The sequence below is a fragment of the Megascapheus bottae genome, chromosome 12, assembly GCF_031878675.1.
Source record: "Megascapheus bottae isolate mThoBot1 chromosome 12, mThoBot2.hap1, whole genome shotgun sequence".
Taxonomy (NCBI): domain Eukaryota; kingdom Metazoa; phylum Chordata; class Mammalia; order Rodentia; family Geomyidae; genus Megascapheus; species Megascapheus bottae.
In genome coordinates, this window is record NC_143520.1 from 19749710 (window position 1) to 19770174 (window position 20465).

A 20465-nucleotide genomic window follows, 5' to 3' on the forward strand; every position below is an offset into this window, starting at 1 on the left:
GAAGTGGTGCTGTGGCTTTAGTGGTAGAGTGCTATCCTTGAGAAAGCCCAAGGATAGTGCCCAGGCCCTGAGTTCAAGCCCTGGGACTGGCAAAAAATAAATTAATTAAACTTCGTTAAAGTTTTAATTGGGCAAATGTAAGACTTCTATTTTCAACTCTGAGTGCTAGAATAATTTAACATAGTAGGTCTTGACTTTTATTTCTAGAAAGTCCAACTTGCAAGTTTGGTCTTTAGATGGCATCTGGGAAGTTGGCTTTTGAAAACATTCCCTAAATGAAGTTATGACTGCCATGTTAATCTACTTTGACTATATATGAGACTATGGTGGACTACTGTTTTCCTACTCCGTCTGAAATTTTAAAGACACCAAGTACCTAAACAATCATCCTGATCTTGGAAAAAAAACCTAAATTCTATTTTTTCCCCCAGTCCTGGGTATTCATGTATGCTAGGCAAGCACTCTTACCACTTGGCCAAACTCCCAGCCTAAAACCTGAACTCTAAAACTCAACAGGAATTAATTATGCTCTACATACTGTGACAGAATTTGTGAAACTACAGGTAGAGTATAGGAAGGCTGAATATGGACTCTTGACACTTCATGATGTTTTTCTCTATGAATGATCTGGTTATGTATCTTTACCATGTCACTATAATAAACCTAAGCTATGAAACAGACTATATGCTGAGTCTTGTAAGTTCAAGAGAATTCCAGAATTGTGGGTAGAACTGGTGAACCTCTGAAACACTACTAAGTAATGATGTTAAACAAACAAACACTCTCACCATCATTTCATTGAAGTGTGTTGATAAAATTCTATAATAAGAGGTAAAAATTGAATAGAGGCTAGAATTTTAAGCTGAATAAATTTAGCATTATAGGAAGTTTATTATGTTATCCTTACTTTTTTCATTTTGCTGAAGATCTGTGAAATCCTCATTGTCTATTAGTAGAGATATGTATATTGGAACTATGTTAGTTTTTTTGTGTGCCACAATTTACTTTCTTTTGACATTGAAAGGATTAAGTACAAATGACATATGAACAGGGGTATTTTAAAAAATTAAGTAAGTCACAGAAGACATTACTGAAATAGTCTATTTTAACTATTTAAAAAAAAGAAAAAAGAAAAGGAAGTACAGCTAGGCACGAAGAGCTCATAACTATAATTCTAAGGTACTCAGCAGAAGGATGGAGATTCAAAGCCAGCTCAAGCAGAAAATTCAGCAAGACTCAATTTCCAGTATTCCAACAAAAAGAATGGTTGCAAGGGTGTTTGAAATGGTTGAGTAACAGGAGTGAGCAAGTAAGGTAGGTGAACGCAAGGCCCTCAGTTCAAGTCCCAAACAACAATAACAAAAATAAATAAATAAAAATGACATATGGAAAAACCACATTCTTTGCCTCTCCAAACACAGTTACTGTTAAGTGAATCCATCGAATAAACTTTTCCTACAGGGTGTAGTATTCTTTTTTTTTTTTTGCCAGTCCTGGGCTCAAGCTCAGGGTCTGAGCACTGTCCTTGGACTTTCTCAAGGCTAGAGTTCTACCACTTGAGCTGCAGCACCACTTGTGGCTTTTTTCTATGTATGTGGTGCCTAGGAATCGAACCTGGGTCTTTGTGCATGCTAGGCAAACACTCTACCACTAGGCCAAACTCCCGGCCCCGGTGCAGTATGTTTTTTAAAGACATAAATAAAAAATTCTAATTTTATCCATTAATACATATACTTATGTTTCAGTAATTGCAGTTCTTCAGTTTCTAATGACATAATATGTTCAGTTGCAAAATTCCCTTTAACAATAAATAACAATTTTCAAAGAATGGCAGTTTGATATACATTGACAGTCTTCTTAGAGGATTTCAGAACTGCTATTGCAGCAGAATCCCAGAGGAAGCACATACCTTTTGCTGTAGTTCTTTTACCGCAGAATCTCTATCCATGCATGCCTGTCGGAAGGCCTCATATGCTTTATTGAGTTGCTCACCGATGTTTTTATCCATTCCTCTTCGTCCTGCACCATCACTATAAAGGATGGAGCAAATGAAAGGTCTGAAAAATAATCAGAATAATTAAGTTACTTAGTTATACAAATCTCATTTTAAAAATACATCCTAAGTTAGTCCGGTAAGGCTTGACATAACACTAAGTACTACAAAGAGTTATAAAGGCATTAGCATTTCATCTAAAATCTTGGCTAGAAATTAAAACACTTTCTATAATTTTAAAATATTCAATATTAATCATTAATACTCAAGTTAATAAAGTGGAGCTCTAGGACATAAAAATGCTACTTTCAAGATTAGCAGCCTATAAATTTAACCAAAAAGTAGAAACTATAAAAACATTATATCATTATTGCTTTACTATAAAATTATACAGCAATATTATAAAAGTGTATAGCAATATGGGAAGGGATTTCTTTTTACTAAATGGACAGTTACTCCCACTTACAAGGTGATTTCTTGCTACACTGAAATTAGAGCAAAATTAAATAGATAATAAATGTTTGTGGATGGAGTTCACACTGTTGTTATCACAGAGCAATTAAAATGTGTGAAAATGCTCTTATTTTAGCACAAAATCTAGGGAGAGCTGCTGTTGGATTGTATATTAAAAAAAGAAAAATCACATCTCTTTAGTCCTACCCCCCACTACCTATTAGTTTTCCAACTTCCCTGCTGTTTCTAAGCTACAGATGATTTTCTCAGAGAAGGTAATTTAGTTTTATCATCTCAGTTTTCATAACATCTCTAACCACATTCTTTGGCTCTGAGCATAGAGCTTCCTAATGACTGATTCTTTCTGTCCAACTGAAAAAAAAAAACATAAAAATGTTTTCAGAATAGACAAAGTCATCTTTTGGTTAAGAAAATAACAAATTATTCCATGTTTTGAGAAAATCTTTTATAATTTGACTTTATAATGTTATAGGATCTTTCATTTTATATTCGCACACAAAATGCTGTGTAAAATATTCTCAACTGCAATGTATAACATATTTATAAATATAAAATGCAGCTGGACAAGGTGGCTCACACATGTAATCCTAGCTGAGATCTGAGGATCTCAGTTCGATGCCAGTTCAGGCACTAAAGTCCATGAGACCCTTATCTCCAATTAACCACCAGAAAAATGGAAAGTGGAGTTCTAGCTTAAGGGGTAGGGTGGTAGCCTTGAACAGAAAAGCTCAGGAACAATGTCTAGAGTTCAAGTCCCACAATCAACAATAAATCAATCAATATATAGTGCATAAAGCTGTATTCTATACATAACTCATGGAAAATAAAATACACCATTTCAAGTATATTCTTCAGCATTCTAATATTTACTGTAGTATTCAAGTATTACAGCTAATTCCAAAATTTTTATCACCTCAAATACAAACACTATTAAAACTTAATACTCTACCAACAGAGTCATGCTTCCAAACCCATCCATAATTTATTTATCCGACCTAATAAAAAAAAATCCAAGTGTGTTGTTTCATTTTGTTTCGGGCAGTATTGGGGTTTGAAGTCAAGAGTTTTGTGTTTGCTAAGTAGATATTCAGCTTGAGTGACACCTCCAGTTTTTCTATCTTGTTTTTGAATAGTCTCACTTTTGTTCCTAGCTATCCTGAACAGTAATCTATTTATTGGTCCCACCATAACTGGAATGTCAGGGATGTGCCACTGGGTCCAACTACTGGCTGAAATTAGGTCTGGTGAACTTTTTGCTCAGGCAGGCCTGAACTACATACAGTTCTCTGATTTCTGTCTCCTAGTACCTAAGATTATAAGCATGAGTTACTGGCACCCAGCTGAGCCCAGAGATCACAGTGTTATTGCTTTCTAAATAACTGAAGGAACAGTAATTGTTTATTCATTTTGCTTAGGAAAAGATGAATCCTGCTCATATAATTAACACTGCTGTGACTTCTGCCTAGTTGTAAGGCACTATGGAAAGAAAAGCAACTAGCATTAATGCAAAGTGTCACATGGAGTATTTTATTTAGATATTTTCTCATTCAAAAAATACTTATGACTACTTAAAAAAAATACACTGGGGCTAGGAGTTTGGACTAGTGGTAGAGTGCTTGCCTAGCATGCACAAAGACTGGGATTCAATTCCTCAGTACCACATACATAGAAAAAAAAGCCAGAAATGGTGCTGTGGCTCAAGTGGTAAAGTGATAGACTTGAGAAAGCCCAAGGACAGTGCTCAGGCACTGAGTTCAAGCCAGAACTGGCAAAAAAAAAAAATACACAAGAGATTAAAAAATAAATATACAAGGGAAGTAAGAATACATAGTTAAAAAGACTGTAATATACTGACATATATGAATGCAGAAATTAGAGATTTAAAGACACCAAATTAACTGTTATCTTGAAAAGCAAATTGTCAATGTAAACCATACCTGTGTCTATAATCTGAGATAAATGAGAATCTAGTGTCATGCTTATCGACTGACCCTTGCATAAAAGCTATAAGTTTTTTTCTCCATTATGAAAATGATGTTGGGACTTGATTTCTAAGAAAATTCCTTGTTCTATATGTAGTTCTTGAGTCTGTAAGTTTAAAATGTATGTCTGTCCCATCAAGAAGGTGCATTTTTGTTTTAAAAAATGTAAATGCAGCATTCAAAACAGCTGCATCATATGCAAGAAAATCATGTGAAGCCTTCATTTTAGGTCCTTGAATTAGACCACACAAATGTCACTAAGAGGAGCTGTTCAGTAAATTCCACATGGATGCATAAAATTCCCTGAAATAGGAATGTATACTGAGGAATTAAGTTTGGGCTGATACATTAATAAACAATCCATTTAATTCCTAGTTCCCAATAAAGACGTGAAATGGGTATTAGCTTAATGAGTCTGGCCAGAGAAAAAGGAAAGTTTTTGGAATCCAGCTAATTTATTTGGATGGATTTAGAATATTAACACTTTGAACTTTATAACCATGTGTTCATCTATTTTTCAAGGCATTTGTTAAGTATAAAATTAATTTCATAATGGAGACAGTTGCATTTCAATTACATTTTGGTAAGCCTCCTACAAAACTTTCCAGGCTTCAAAAAAAAAATGCTTTTCATTTGTAGTAAACATGTTTAAATCCAAATCCATTACCAGTCATGACTGGCATTAGTGGGGTTTGAACTCAGGGCTTTGTTCTTGCTAGGAAAGTACTCTACTAGGTGAGCCATGCTTCCACCCCCCTTTGCTTTATTTTTCAGACAATCTTGCACTTTTACTCAGGCTAATCTCACACTGCAATACTCGTAGATCTGCCTCCTGAATAGGTGTGGTTAGCATCCACCATCACACTATTCTTCTTGTTACCTTTCTTCCTTCTTTTTCTTTCTTTCTTTTTTTTTTTTTTAGTCCAAGCTTCCTAAATCATGATCTTTCTTTCTATTTCCACTTTTGGAGTAGCTGTGATTACAAGTATGTATGCCATCTTTCATGGGCAGCCTTGTTCACCAAAACTAGAAGTTCCAAGCTAAAGCAATCTGTCTTGGAAACATTCTTCTGTTTATGATTTCACTTTATTTCTCAGTTTAGTTTGCTGGTTTTGTTCTACTGCATGAAGAAAATATTAAGACATTCTATTTTACATCATAGAAGACAGCCAGACTAAATGGATAAACTGCCCTTTCCTGTTGCAATTCTCCTGAAGCCTCAATATTGACTCACCCACCCACTTTTTCTCCTCTTAGTAGTAACTACTTCCACCTCCAGCTGTTTCCTCAAGAAAGCAAACCAGAGGGCAGCAGATTCCCAACTTCTCTAGCCCAGAAGGGTACACCAAGAAAATCCCTTGGCAGCAAGCTACTTCCTCTTTTCTCCATTCTGAGCAAGGAAGGTATTTTCTTCATTTGGTAAAGTTTCCTAGTCCCAACCAAGTTTGTTTATTGCTGGAACTAAAATCTAATTTAATAAAATACATCTCATTACTCTTCAATTGCATTAGGAAAAAATACTTGTTTGCTTACTGTGGATAAGGCACTCTGTGGGGTATAGCAAGGGATTAAGAGAAAGTACCAAACCACATCAATATTATTTATTTTACAAGGTATTTTCAATCCATTTCCTATTAATATTCCATTTGCTGATAAGAGTCACAGGCTTAAATAACTGACCTACAACACACACCAGTGTTACAAATGGGGTTAAATCTTCAAATTTCTTAGTTCAAGAACTGTTCATTAAAGTCAGTTGCAAAGTATGTTGGATATGTTTTTTGATAACTGTGAATAAAGACGTGCTGGGTACCATGGATTTTATGACATCACTGACATGAAACCTACTCTTGTGAAGGAAAGCACCATCAGTTATAACATACATATATATGTATATATAAAACTATCTTTTTGACCTTTTTTATTAAAAGTTTTTATTATTAACACTGAGTTTTTACATCATATTTCAAATGTCATGTTCTACAAACAAGTACTCAAGAAAAGAATCTTATATGTCATCACTGGCACATAAATTTATATGTAATTTTTAATTTTCTTTTCTTTTCTTTTTTTCTTTTTTGCCAATCCTGGAGTTAAGCTCAGGGCCTGAGGACTGCCCTTGGATTTTTCTCAAGGCTAGAACTCTACCACTTGATCCTCAGCACCACTTCTGGCTTTTTCTAAGTATGTGGTACCAAGGAATCGAACCCAGGTCTTTGTGCAGGCTAGGCAAGCACTCTACCACTAGGCCAAACTCCCAGCCTTAATTTTATTTTATTGTTAGAGTGATATACAGAGGGGCTGCAGTTACATTCATCAGGTAGTGAGTATATTACTTCTTGAACACTGTTACTCCTTCCTGTGTTTTTCTCCCAGTTTTCTTCCCCCATCCCCTCCCATTCATCTTGTTTTTCCCTTACCCTTTCCTTTTTCAAATACACAAATAAACATTTACACATTATACTAAATACCAAAGTCAGATACAGTAACTTTTCCCTTAAGGGGAAAAGAAGAAAAAAGATATAGCCTCATTTATCTTTGTGATTGCTTTTCATAATGTACTCTGTGAAGTTATTTCTTTTCTCTATTTTTTCTACTTATGGTTAATCTCATGTAGTTACATGTAATTGTACATACAAGACAAAGAATAAAGAGAACTAAAACAGAAAGAAGAAAATAGAAATAACTGAACACAGGACATAGATCCTCTTGTTTCCAGTTTTTGGAGTTCATTTTGATACGCTTCATTGTAAATGGTCCTATGCACTTAGGATTGTGCTTTGAGGGTTTCTAAAATGGAAAAACTCTATCCTGATTTGGTTCTGAATGTTCAGTATGAACTGCTTTCTTCCCAGGGAAAGAGATAAAGTCTTTGCCCTTTTCTCTAATTAGAGCTTACAATGCAGTGAAGCTGACACAAGAGAAAAATAACTATTCTAAGAGGTCAACTATAAATGTGTTAAAAAAAAGGTATGAGCTTATCTTGGGGGTAGGGGGGGGCTCAAGGATAGCACATTCTAAGTATTTGTAAGACCTCATTCAATGGTTCTCAGGATTTGTGTGTTCCCTCCAAAGAACTGGGGGAAAAAAGCTGTTAAAGGTACAAGCAAGATAAGGGCAAGTCCTTTTTCAAAATTTAGAGAAACAGTTGTGATAGACAAAATAAAATAGGAAGAAAATTTGGAGCAGAGGGAGACTATAAATTCAGCTTTGGACAAAAATGATCTAAGAGACATAATTAATAATGAAGAGAAAGAACAAATACAAGAAGAAATGATGGCTCACAAGGTGCCAAGGGTTCATGCCTGTAAGCTTAGCTACTCAGGAGGCTGAGCCTGAGTGAAATTCCATTGAAAGCCAGTCCAGCCAGAAAAGTCCATTGGACCCTGTCTCCAGCAACAAAAAAGGCCTGACTAGAGTAACAGCTTAAGTGGTAAACTTGTAGCAGTGACCTAAAAAGTCAAAGAAGAGTATGAAGCACTGAAAACCAGATACTGGCACCAAAATTAATTTAAAAAAAATGATAAATGGGTCCGGGAGTTTGGCCTAGTGGTTAAAGTGCTTGCCTAGCATGCATGAAGATCCAGGTTCGATTCCTCGGTACCACATATAGAAAAAAAAGCCGGAAGTGGTGCTGAGGCTCAAGTGGTAGAGCTCTAGCCTTGAGAAAGTCCAAGGACAGTGCCCAGGCCCTGAGCTCAAGCCCAGGACTGGCAAAAAAAAAAAAAAAAAAAGATAAGAAATGACAGGTAATGCCTTTCCCACCTGAACATATAGTCTATTTTGTATGTGTCTTTTTGGACTATTACCTTAGCCAAAATATTCTTACCAAGAAAATGCAGGAACTCCCTCATATATATATATATATATATATTCTTTTTTATTATTATTATTTTTTATTTTTGGATCATGGGGCTTGATCTCGTCCTGGGAGCTGTCCCTGGGCTCTTCAGCTCAAGGCTACATCCCTATCCTTGAACTAATAAGCCCTACTTCCGTTTTTTAGAGGTTAACTGGAGATAAGTGTCTCAGGTCCTTTTGTGCCCAGGCTGGCTTTGAGCCTTGATCCTCAAGTCTCAGCCTCCTAAGTAGCTAGGATTACAGGCGTGAGCCACAGCTCCGGCTCCCTCCCATATTTTTTTTTTTTATAATAATGTAGAATTGGAACACTTATTGTACTACCCTGTACCATGGTATTATACTTTTTTTTCCTAAACAGAAACCAAAAAAGAAGTCAGGCTCACTTATTTATTTAGAATATATTGGAAGAAAAATTAAGAAATTTACAAAGCATAGCATAAGTCTTTTATCTTCTGAAAATTGTCTGTTAATCAAATGGTAGGAATACTATCTAATGCTCTCATCTATTAACATTTTTCGTGCAGTTGAGTAACAGGAAAAGAAAATCTTTGGCAGAGTATTTGAACGTGTTTTTTTATGTTTTTCTTTCTACCACTTTTATTATAATAAAATAGCTATTATTAATGATTTTTCCGAGTAGAAATCTGCATTTATCTTCTGTAGATATAAAATTCTCAGTAATCTTTAAAAAAAAAAAACCCTTTCTCCCCCATATGATGTAAGTATAACAAACATTACAATCTATAAAGGGTACAGGATAATGTTGTTTCTAAAATAATAAGAACCTTACAAGATAGTAGAATAGATAGTAGACAGTGGATAGTGGAATGCCCTTCCAGCATGGCCAAGTCACTGGCCACATTAGAACAAAATGAAGAATACAAAGGGACATACAGAAGGAATAAATAAAAAGAACTCTTTATAGAGAGTGAAATTTCAGGAGGTAGAAAAGCTTTTCATAAAAAGCTTACTTTCTCTTTAAGTCATAGTTTAATTGATGAGCAGCCATTTAGCCTTGAGAATATTACTACAGATAAAGAGGATTAGGCAAAGGCCTGGTAATTATAAAGCTGTACTCTGTGCTCTTAACCACTGGCATAGCTCTGCTTTTAATTTCCTTGAGGACACCCAGAGGCTGTTGGGCAAATGTTTGCAAGTCAAAACTTGTTTTATCAGAGCCTTCTATATCTCCACTGCCAGTCATTCCGAAGATATTTAAAGCATGACTTTAAGTATACAATGTAAGTTTAAAGCTAGATCTCAGATACATAGTATGTATCATTATATAATATGTATTACACACACACACACACACGCGCACGCGTGCGCACGCACACAGACACACACACACACAGACACACAGACACACACACAGACACACAGACACACAGACACTCTCTCTCTCTCTGTCTCTCTCTCTCTGTCTGTCTCTCTCTCTCTGTCTCTCTCTCTCTGTCTGTCTCTCTCTCTGTCTGTCTCTCTCTCTGTCTCTCTCTCTCTGTCTCGCTAGTCCTGGGGCTTCAACTCAGGCCCTAGGTTCTGTCCTTAAGCTTCTTTTGCTGAGTCACAGCATTACTTCTGACTTTTTCACAGTGGTTTTTTGGAGCTAAGAGTCTCATGGACTTTCGTGCCTGGGATGGCTTTGAGTATCAATCTTCTGATCTAAGCCTCTTGCACAGCTAGAATTACAGAAGTGAGCCACCTAGCCAGATCTAATAGTTTAATAATGTGCAACATACTCTCACTCAAACTGTTAAATACTCCTTACAAAGGACGCAAAACCTGAGTAGCTTGAAAAATTTTCAAGATTCTGTTTGTGCCCAAACTATCCAATTTGCTATCTTTTTTTTAGGGCCACATTCGTTTTTCATGATTGTTGTTTCTGATCTAGTAAATTCTAACATTTACTGTGCCATCCTACTGTGGAGGAGCAAGAACTGATCAATGGATTAATTTCTCTAAGACAATGTGTACTTTAGAGAGTATAGATCATGGGAGAAAATAAGCAAATTGGACTTCAGTTCTGCTTAGAATGAATGTGAGGTAAAGTCAAAGGGAATTTACTTCCTACTGATTAGTACATTAGACTCATTCAAGGTGGTCAGAAAAACTTTCCATTTCCAAGACTTCTTGGATGATAATTTCTTGTATCGGGGAGACATTTAAAAATCACTGTCACAAGGGGTCAAGTCATAGCTGGTAAAAAGCACTGCAAATCACTAAAAGGCAATCAGGGCAACTGCTCCTATCCCAGAGACCTGCTTTTTTAATTGTTTCATGAGAATATAGAATACAGAAACAAAAACAAAAATAGCAATTGCTTTACCCAAATGTTCAGAAACAAGGACATACTAAAGCTACCAGCCAAACCATGGTCACTGCAGCATTATCACAGCTAAGATTTGGAACCAACACAGATGCCCCTCAGTAGATGAAAGGATCAAGAAAATGTGGTGTATATATACACAATGGAAAGAATGCCATCACCACATTCATAAGCAAGTGGAAAAACTTGGGAAAAAAATCATACTAAGTAAGCCAGACCCAAAGAAAACAGACTTCATGGTTTCCCTCATTTGTAATAATTAGTATATGTCTATGATTTTCATAGCAGAAGATCACAATAGCTCCATAGCTATGTACATATGACCATATAGGATGATGCTAAATGAAATGAACTCCAGGATATGGAAACAAGAGGTTTTCTTTGTGGTGGTTGTTTTTAATGCACTATGTGAAGTTATTTCTTTTCCTCCCTTCCTCCAAACCCCTGCCACCACGGCTTATCCCTTTGTCAACTGTATCTGATTTTGGTACCTGGTGTACTGTATATTCATTTATTTGAATTAAAGAATGGAAGGGGAACAACAAAATGATGAGACAAAGGACAAAGGGTGAACCAATGTAACAGTGATAAACACCAAGATAATAGGTTGGAAATGAACTTTATAAGTTGGGAAGGGGGTTGGGGGGAGGGAATGTGGAAGAAAACATGGGAAGGAGTAATAATGTTTGAAAAGATAATAGGTTGGAAATGAACTTTATAAGTTGGGAAGGGGGTTCGGGGGAGGGAATGTGGAAGAAAACATGGGAAGGAGTAATAATGTTTGAAAAGAAATGTACTCACTAACTTACTATGTAACTGTAACCTGTGCATATCATCCTGATAATAAAATAAAATTAAAAATAAATAAGAAAAAAATAGCAGTTGCTAAGGTAGATTTTCTTTATAAAGGAAGTATTTTGACACTTTGGCAGATGGCCCAGAATAGCACTTTATTGATATTGGTTTTATGAAATTCCCAGAACCCAGAAGAATACACAACAAGATTGGTTTCACTACTAATGGAACTCTCATGGGCCAACTGTGAAAATAGCCAGAGCCTTTTCTCAAGTAGTAATGACCCTTTTAACTTGATATTCTCTTTACTGATACTTAATTATACCAATTCTATTTAAGTTTTTCAAACTACAGAAAACTGGGAGATTATAATGGCATGTCTTCAAAATCTAAGGAGGCACTAAGTGCAAGTACCGAAGTATAATTTAAGCCCTCTGTTCAAATGGCAAGCACTCCAACAATGAAAGAGTTGTTCTCTATTTCCTCATTGGAAACACTAGAGACAGGTGTAAAAACGGATATCTATTTGCCAGGTTCTTTGCATAAATCAGCTGGTTTTTAATCTTCTCTCTGAAGTATCAAATACTATCTTCTTTTTACAGATGAGGAAACTAGGCTTGAATTAAAAGGGTAAATAAGTTGCTAAGATCAGAGAATTAGAAAATGGAAGAAGCAGAAAAATTCAGGTCTCTCTAACCTAAAAGCATAATCATTAACTCTAATTTAGCTTTTATGTATTTTCTTAGCTAAAGCTAAATATACATATACCTTAATGAGTCAAATAATTCTACATGCTTAAGAAAAACAACAATCCTCTGCTTTCCTCTCTCATTTCCTGCTTCACCTTGGCAACAACTTTTTTGGCTGATTCTTTTTTTGTATTTATCTTTGTATCTCTAAATAAATGTGCAATATTGCCATTATTGATTTTTCACTTTTGTCTTCCCACACATAATATGAACTCAGCTGTCTTTAAACATCTCATCCTTTCTCTCATTTTTCCAACATAATTATACGCCAATTTTGTTAGATGAGCATTCTATTCAACTTTTACTGTATTTCCTAATAGTTATATAATACTATTCAGTGCTAATTTTGCTTTCCTGAAAAACTTTTTTGAAAAAAGTCAGATTTCCTCATATGGTCACTAACGTAATGCCTTAATATATTCATATATTTCTGGTACGTTTTCATTCTAAACCAATTTTATTTTTTCAAACATAACTTTCCTGAGTTTTCGGATTCTACATTAGCCGCTCTCTATGCTTGACAGAAAGTTTTTACCTTAGGACTTTTTTTCACCTGGAATTTGCCAGTTCCTTTACCCATCTTTCTCTCTAACTGAATACCTTATTGACAGTATCCAATTTTCTCTTTTCTTGTTCTACATGTCCATCAGATAGTCCAGATATCAATCCAGTTTCCAAAGCAAATGAAAATGTCATCTATCCTTGAACCTGATAGTTTGGCCAGATTAAGAGTTCCAGGTTGGAAGTAATTTTTCCTCAGAATTTTAAAAGTGTTGCTGTTGAGCCTCTGTTTTGGTCAAGTGTAAACCTATTTGATACATGATATTCTACTTAACCTATTCCCTGCAACCTCTGAAAATCAGTAGTATGTTTTTTCCTTTCTCTCCAGCATTCTAAGCACTTCATTTACTTTTATTTTTATTTTTTGCCAGTCTTGGGGCTTGAACTCAGGGCCTGGACACTGTCCTTGAGCTTTCTCAAGACGAGCAATTGCACTTGAGCCACAGTTCCACTTCCAGCTTTTTCTTGTGTATATGGTACCCGAGAATAGAACTCAGAGCTTTGTGCATGCTAGACAAACATTCTACCACTAGGCCACACTCCCAGCCTCTTGTCTACAGTATTCTAAAACTTCTAGTAATTGCAGTGGGTGTTTGTAAGCTCTTCAATTTAGAAATTCATCCTTCAGTTCATAGATATTCTCTTGAAAAAAAAAAGTCTTGACAATTTCCACCTTTTCTTCCCCCTCCATCCCCATCCCCCCCTTGATCTCCTACTATCTAAATATGGAATCTTTTGAAGTGGGACTCTAAGACCCTTGTCTTTGGAGCTAGTAAGTAACATGCTGCCAGATGTCAGTTAACCAATCAACTTTCTTGGCTAAACAAAGTAAAAATTAAGGTCAAGAGTGTTTTAGGTAAGTCGGGCACAGTGGCTCACACCTGTAATCCTAGCCACTCAGGAGGCTGAAATCTGAGCACTGTGGATCAAAGCTAGCTCAGGCACTAAAGACTGTGAGACTCTTATCTCCAATTAACCACTAGAAAACTGGAAGTGACACTGTGGCTCAAAGGGTAAGGTAGTAGCCTTATGCTGAAGAGCTCAGGGATAATGCCCAGGCTCAGAGTGTAAGCCCTATGACCGACCAAAAAAAAAAAGTGCTTTAGGTTGTACATTCATAATCTCAGCTATTTGGCTGGTGGAGGCTGAAGGATCAACATTTGAGGCCAGCCCATAAAATTTAGTGAGACTATGAAAATACAGGGACTGGCAGAGTGGCTCAAGTTGACGATGAGCAGCTACCTACCTACCAAGTGTGAGGTCCTGAGTTTAAGCCATAGTATTCCCAAGAAAAAGCTTTTACAAACAAAAGCGTTTGGGGATATGTGGCTCCAATGGTACTGTCTGCCTAGCTTAAATGTGGCCCTGGGTTCAGTTTAAAAAAACAAAAACAAAAACAGAAAAATGGTGCTTCAGGAGCACTAGTAATAAAATAAAACTATCATTTCATCTCTAAGAGAGATAAAACGAAATGAAAAACAAGAGCTCTCAACTTTGATCAGTTATATATATTAGGATTCACAAACTTAAAAGATATGATCCACTCCGTTGGAGTGACCTGCAATGTTTTGGTTTTTTATTTTTTGGTTTTTTTTGGTCAATTGTGGGACCTGGGCACTGTCCCTGAGCTCTTCAGCTTGAGGCTAGTGCTCTACCACTTGAGCCACAGTGCCACTTCCAGTTTTCTGGTGGTGGTTAATTGGAGATAAGAGACTCACAGACTTCTGTGCCTGGGCTGGCTTTGAACCTCAATCTTCAGATCTCAGCTTCCTGAGTAACTAGAATTATAGGCATGTGCCACCAGCACCCAGCTTGATCTATAATTCTTTAATGCTTTTTTTTTTTTTGCCAGTCCTGGGCTTGAGCTCAGGGCCTGAGCACTGTCCTTGGACTTTCTCAAGGCTAGAGCTCTACCACTTGAGCCTCAGCACCACTTCGGGCTTTTTTCTATGTATGTGGTACCAAGGAATCGAACCCGGGTCTTCATGCATGCTAGGCAAGCACTTTAACCACTAGGCCAAACTCCCGGCCCCTCTTTAATGTTTTTTGTGTCTATGCGTGTGTGTGCTATCCCTGATCTTTTTGCTCAAGATAATGAGTACATATTCTAATTCAGAAAAGCTGCCAGTTCTGTGTGTGTGCACACAAGCACATGCGTGCACACCAGTCTAGGGGCTTGAACTCAGGGTCCCTGAGCTTTTTTCTAAAGGCTAGCACTCAACCACTTGAGCCACAGCTCCATTTCCAGCTTTTTTGATAGTTAATTAAAGATAAGAGTTTCACAGATTTTCCTGCCTGGACTGGCTTTGAAGCACAAATCTCTGATCTCAGCCTCCTGAATAGTTAGAATTAGAGTCAAGAGCCACCAGCACTCAGCCAGAAGAGTTGCCACTTTAACAGAGACACTGGTGAATAAGTGTAAGAAATATCTTTTCTTTGTTTCAACTGTACATTTGTATTCTCACAAGAAACATCAGAAAAATTAGGAAAACAGTCATTGTACATACACATAAATAAGACATCATCTATCTTGGATGTAGTTAAGGCAGGCCTTTAAAGACACTAAAAAAACAAAGTGGTTTAATTATTTGAAGAAAGGAAATAGAAGAGAATGTCCACTGTTACTGGAGTGGGGTTTGAATTAAACATCTGTGCTCACTCTACTTGCTTTGGCTGGTACTTTGTCACTTCAGCCATGTCTCCAGCCCTGCTTTTCGCTAGTTATTTTGGAGATAGTGTCTCATAAACTTTTCTGCTTGAATTAGAAGATCTCAGTCTCTTGAACACCTAGGATTACAGGCCTACGCAACTGATACCTGGCAAGAACCATCACTCTTAACTTATGAACATTTTCCACTTTCAGTAGTTATATACAAGCGGCCAATTCTTCAAATAACAGTTTACATTTCTAGTCTTACTTTATAGATGATAAACTTTGCTTATGCATATACTCACAGTACACTGGGTTCCAATTTGGCAGTTGATATGAGAGAGTTAAATATCATAGACTCAGCATTGTTAGAAAGTTGAATTTTGCATTTTTTCTATAAGGTGGTTGTCTGAGTTTATCATTATGAAGTAAGAGAACTCCACTGATCAAATCCAAAGCTTCAGAAAAGTCTCCATTTTGCTGTACATTAGAACTTAGAGAAAATTCTCTCTTATCTCTTAAGACATATTTCACAAAGACCACACCCATGAATTTCAAGTCGGCCCACTTCCTGGTTTTCTCTACAGTATAAGCATTTCCTGCTGAATCTTAGGCATTTTGAAAAATGTGTCGTTACTTGATTTTGTCACTGTACAAATATTACATAGAGTGCTTACACAAACCTAGATGGTATAGACTACTACACATCTAGGTTGTATAGTATAGCATTGACTATGAGGCACAGAGCTGTATTTCTTCTCAGACTTTTTATCTAATTCTGTTGGTTCAACAGTGTAACAGTGTAACTGGACATATGAGTTCTTTTCATTGCTGTTCTGTTTTGTTTTGTTTTATAGCTATATAGCTATATAGCCCAAGATGGTCATGAACTTTCAATTACCTTGCCTCTGCCTCTGCCACTGATAGACAAACATCACAATCTGAAACTTCAAATGACCTTTAAGGCATATCCTCTTCCTGAATAGGGGCCATATTAGAATCTAAAGATGGAAAAGGGAAGACATAATTTAAAATGGCTAACCTTAATGTTTTCCTAAGTCAAGGGACATGCATGGAGGAGGAAACTAGTAGAGAAAGTTTGTAGACATATAGAAAATGAACAGAACAGAACTGTGTGGGAAGAAACAGCAAATATTACTGTCTTCTATGACTTGTGTGATTTTATCAGAAAGGTTTACTTTAAAAAGTGGAAAACATCAAACTTAAGTTAAAGAAATATGAAATCAGTACATGTCGTGTAGAAAATTGAAAAGCCATTTAAACACCCCACTGTAAGAGTTTATTTGCTAATTTATTCTGATAAATTTTCTTCAATCAATTTAAAGTAATATATGCTTTATATTGTTAATTCTTCAATTTCCTTACAGAAAGTGACTCTACAGTGCAGTCATACAACATTGTTCTGGTGCTCAACAGAAAAATTTTCATACCTGAATCCAGTGTAAATATTTCAAGAATTCACACTTTCGTTTTTCTTTTTTCCCTAGTTGTTGTCCCTTTATTTTATTGAAGGAAATAATCTTTAATTAAAGACTTTCAACTTGCTAAATACCATTAACATGGAATTTACACATTTACACAGTCACTAATGGCTCATGCCTATAATTCTAGTTACTCAGGAAGCTGAGATCAGAGGATCATAGCAGAAAGCCAGACCAAACAGGAAAGTTCATGAGATTCTTAATAACTCCAATCAACTACTAGTTATGGCTCAAGTGGTAGAGCATTAAGCTTGAGCCAAAAAGCTCAGAGTACCCAGGCCCTGAGTTCAAGGCCCAGGACCAGGATAAAAGGAAAAGGGTGTGTGTGTGAGGGGAGGGGGGTGGAATTCACATTAGGTTCTTTAGTTCACTGAATTTCAATAGTAACTTCATACTGCAATGAATTAAATGTTAAACACTTTTATTTTGTAAAGGAAAAGTAATGATGGTAAGTAAAAGCTACTGTAGATTATAGCTATTTAATCTATTTATTTCTATTTTTTATTATTCATAATTTTCATTAGTGTATAGGAAAAGATGAAAAATCAGATTACTGTCTAGGCTATCTCTCTAAGAGACAATTATTATTATTTTCTCATACTCTTTTCCTTATCAAACAAAGACTCTGCCTAAGATCATCATTAAGAGACCAAAAAGTGACTAAAATAATTGTTTTCAAGAGTTAATAGTTCTACTAGAGATCAGTAAGACTATTATCTATGTATTAACCATTAGTTGAGTAAAAAGGTAGACTTCTGTCCAACATATGGCTGGCCTGTATTCCTCCAAAAATTGGCCCTGCTCCATATACACTTATATACAACACATAACCTAAACTATTTTAAGTGTTAAATACATTATTAAATACTATATACATGTGGAGCATGTGTATTTTCTCCCTTACTCATTTTGATACCCCTTTTGAGTTCTGACTGCAGTTGAATGTCAGCTTGATTATTACTTTAAGTCATTTCCCAGCAGTACTGGGAAACTAGTGACAACAAAGTGAAACTGATGGCTTCTTTTAGGTCTATGTCTATAGGAAAAAAACATAATTGGAATAGAGGGGAAAAAACTATGTAAAACACAACAAAATAAAAAAGTTGTGTGAGCATGGAGGTTATGGAGAGTGGCTGAACAGAATCCATAGAGCAACTCTTTATTCTTGATAATATTGGTGTTCCAACCTCTTCTTTACTTTGATTTACTGTACGGAAATTTTGTTCACCTCTGACCCATTTTGCTGAATTTTATTGTTGTTTTAAGAACAATATACTCTCAGATTCATGTATTTGGATGAATGAATTCTTTCAGGTTTTTAGGAAGAGTTCTCACTTTTTTTTGGTTCTTTTTTTGTTAGTTTGCCAGGGCTTAAACTCAAGGCCTGAGCAGTGTCCTTGGGCTTTTCTAAGGCTAGGGCTCTACCAATTGAGCCACAGCATCACTTGCAGCTTTTTCTGTGTATGTGGTAGTAGAAATCAAACCTGGGTCTTTGTGCATGCTAGGCAAGCACTCTACCACTAGGCCACGCCCGCAACAGTTGTCATGATTTTTAAATTGTTAGACCCTGTTCTTTTTAGAAAATCAGTGTACTCTTGATACCAATAAAAAGACACTGTATAAACACAATATAAAATACACATATATAACATATAAATATATAAAACAACCAGGGCATATTTGTATTATATATCATATGTATATACATATATTCCAAATTAACACTCAACATCTATTATTTAAAACAGTTCTCAAAGTGGTAACCAATGTAAATAGACTGCCATTCTTGCCAAAAAAATAACTTTGTCCATAACTCTAACATCCATTCTCGGCAAAAATTCCCTTATAAGCTAGAAATACTAAAGAAAAGTTCCTTAATTTTAAAAAATAAAAACAGTAAGCCTCATATTTAGTGATGACGAAATAAAACTGTCTATAAACTAAGAAACAAAATAAGGATAACCAGAATATTTTCATTATTTTTTATCACTTTTTTGAAGCTAGTCCATTTCATTAAAGAAAGTATCAAGAGAAATATTTAAATGATTGTTTTCCAACTAAGTCCAAGAGAATTCATTGAAACTAAATAATATACACATACTGACAGTAAGATCTAAAAACATATAATCGTTAAACTTCTGAAAGCATTATATGAATACAACATAAACAACCAATTTAAACTCGATCTCAAAGACAATGTAATAAGATCTAAGAAAATACTGATAAATGAAGAGGAATTTGACCTATGAATTACAAAAAATGTCATAAATCAGGTTACTATGTATACAGGAAGCCACAAATAGATCAAAGCAACAGATCAGACTAAAAATGGCACATGTGAATATTGGAATTATATTAGGGAAGTATTTCCAGTCCTGAAACCACTGACTTTAACAAATCATTTCTGAATCAAAGGATATTCATTCATGAAGAAAACTAATATCCTATGCAAAATACAAAAATATTTTTTAGGTAATTACAGGAGTAAAACATCAAACTATGAAAAGGCATATTGGGGAAATTTGAGTAGGAACTGTCTTTTTAAATATCTGGGCATTTTAACCCAAAATACTGATAGGTCCTTATAAAATATCTGTCAAATCTTTCACAAAGAATTAATGTACAATAAAAATAATTGTGAGGCCAGGAGTCTGGCCTAGTGGTAGAGTGCTTGCCTAGTATGCAAGAAGACTGGGGTTCGATTCCTCAGTACCACATACATAGACAAAAACCTGAGGTGGTGCTGTGGCTCAAGTGGTAGAGCTAAAGCCTTGAGAAAGTCCAAGGACAGTGCTCAGGCCCCCAGTTCTAGCCCCGGGACTGGCAAAAAAAAAAAAAAAATTGTGAAAAATAGGCAAAATTCACAGATAGGACATCTTAAGTGTGGTTAACTGTCTTATGGTACACCTCGTCAAGGGAATGCCATGGTGGCATTACAATACAGAGCTAAATATCTTCCACTATATTTTAAAACCTGAAACTAGAGACCATTTTCCTATGAAAATGGCATGAAGTAATTATGCACATGTAAAAAAAAGATGTAGAAGGTTTGGGATGGCACATGGTTGGAGAAGCCCTAGAAAAGGTTCACTTTCTCCTTTCCAGATTTGAGAGTTTGCCGCCTCTGTACAATAAGGGGATAAGTTTCCAATAGGCTTCAGCACGTTTGTATTTCATATTTGGTAAAAAAGCAGAGCATTTTCTTCCCCTCCTTCTTTCCCCTTTACTATCATTTCATTTTTCTTTTTCCTTAATTCCCCTTCCTTCCTCCCTTGCTTGCTTGCTTGCTTTCCTATCATCTCTTCTCAAAAACATTACTAGTGAGAGACCTGCCACTAGCTTGGCAAGTCGGCTTTACTTTTGTTGACTACCGCAGAAACAATAAGATCACACATTCTCCTCTTTCCACTTTTTGACAAATTGGGCTTTTCCCGCCTGTGCCTCTCGGTTCACGGGTTAGTCCCGACTCCAAACACCAGGCAGGGTGGGGACCCCACCGAACGCGTGGGACTCCCCTGCGGGCGGGGCTTGCATCTGCTCGGCCCGCCCCTTCTCTCCGTGACCCTCGGGGA

General features: G+C 36.1%; 1 protein-coding gene across 5 annotated transcripts in view; it reads right to left on the bottom strand.

The window, feature by feature from the left end:
* Positions 1 to 20465, bottom strand: part of Tank (TRAF family member associated NFKB activator) — a 78072-nt gene that overhangs the window by 49450 nt on the left and 8157 nt on the right. For 4 of the 5 annotated variants that reach the window (XM_090342749.1, XM_090342752.1, XM_090342751.1 and 1 more), the window contains exon 2: positions 1910 to 2057. In XM_090342749.1, coding sequence (XP_090198875.1) covers positions 1910 to 2008 — 99 coding nt within the window. In that variant the 5' untranslated portion in view covers positions 2009 to 2057. Of the gene's footprint in view, positions 1 to 1909; positions 2058 to 16292; positions 16383 to 20465 lie in introns of those variants that run through there. The other variant, XM_090342750.1, reaches the window with a different exon arrangement.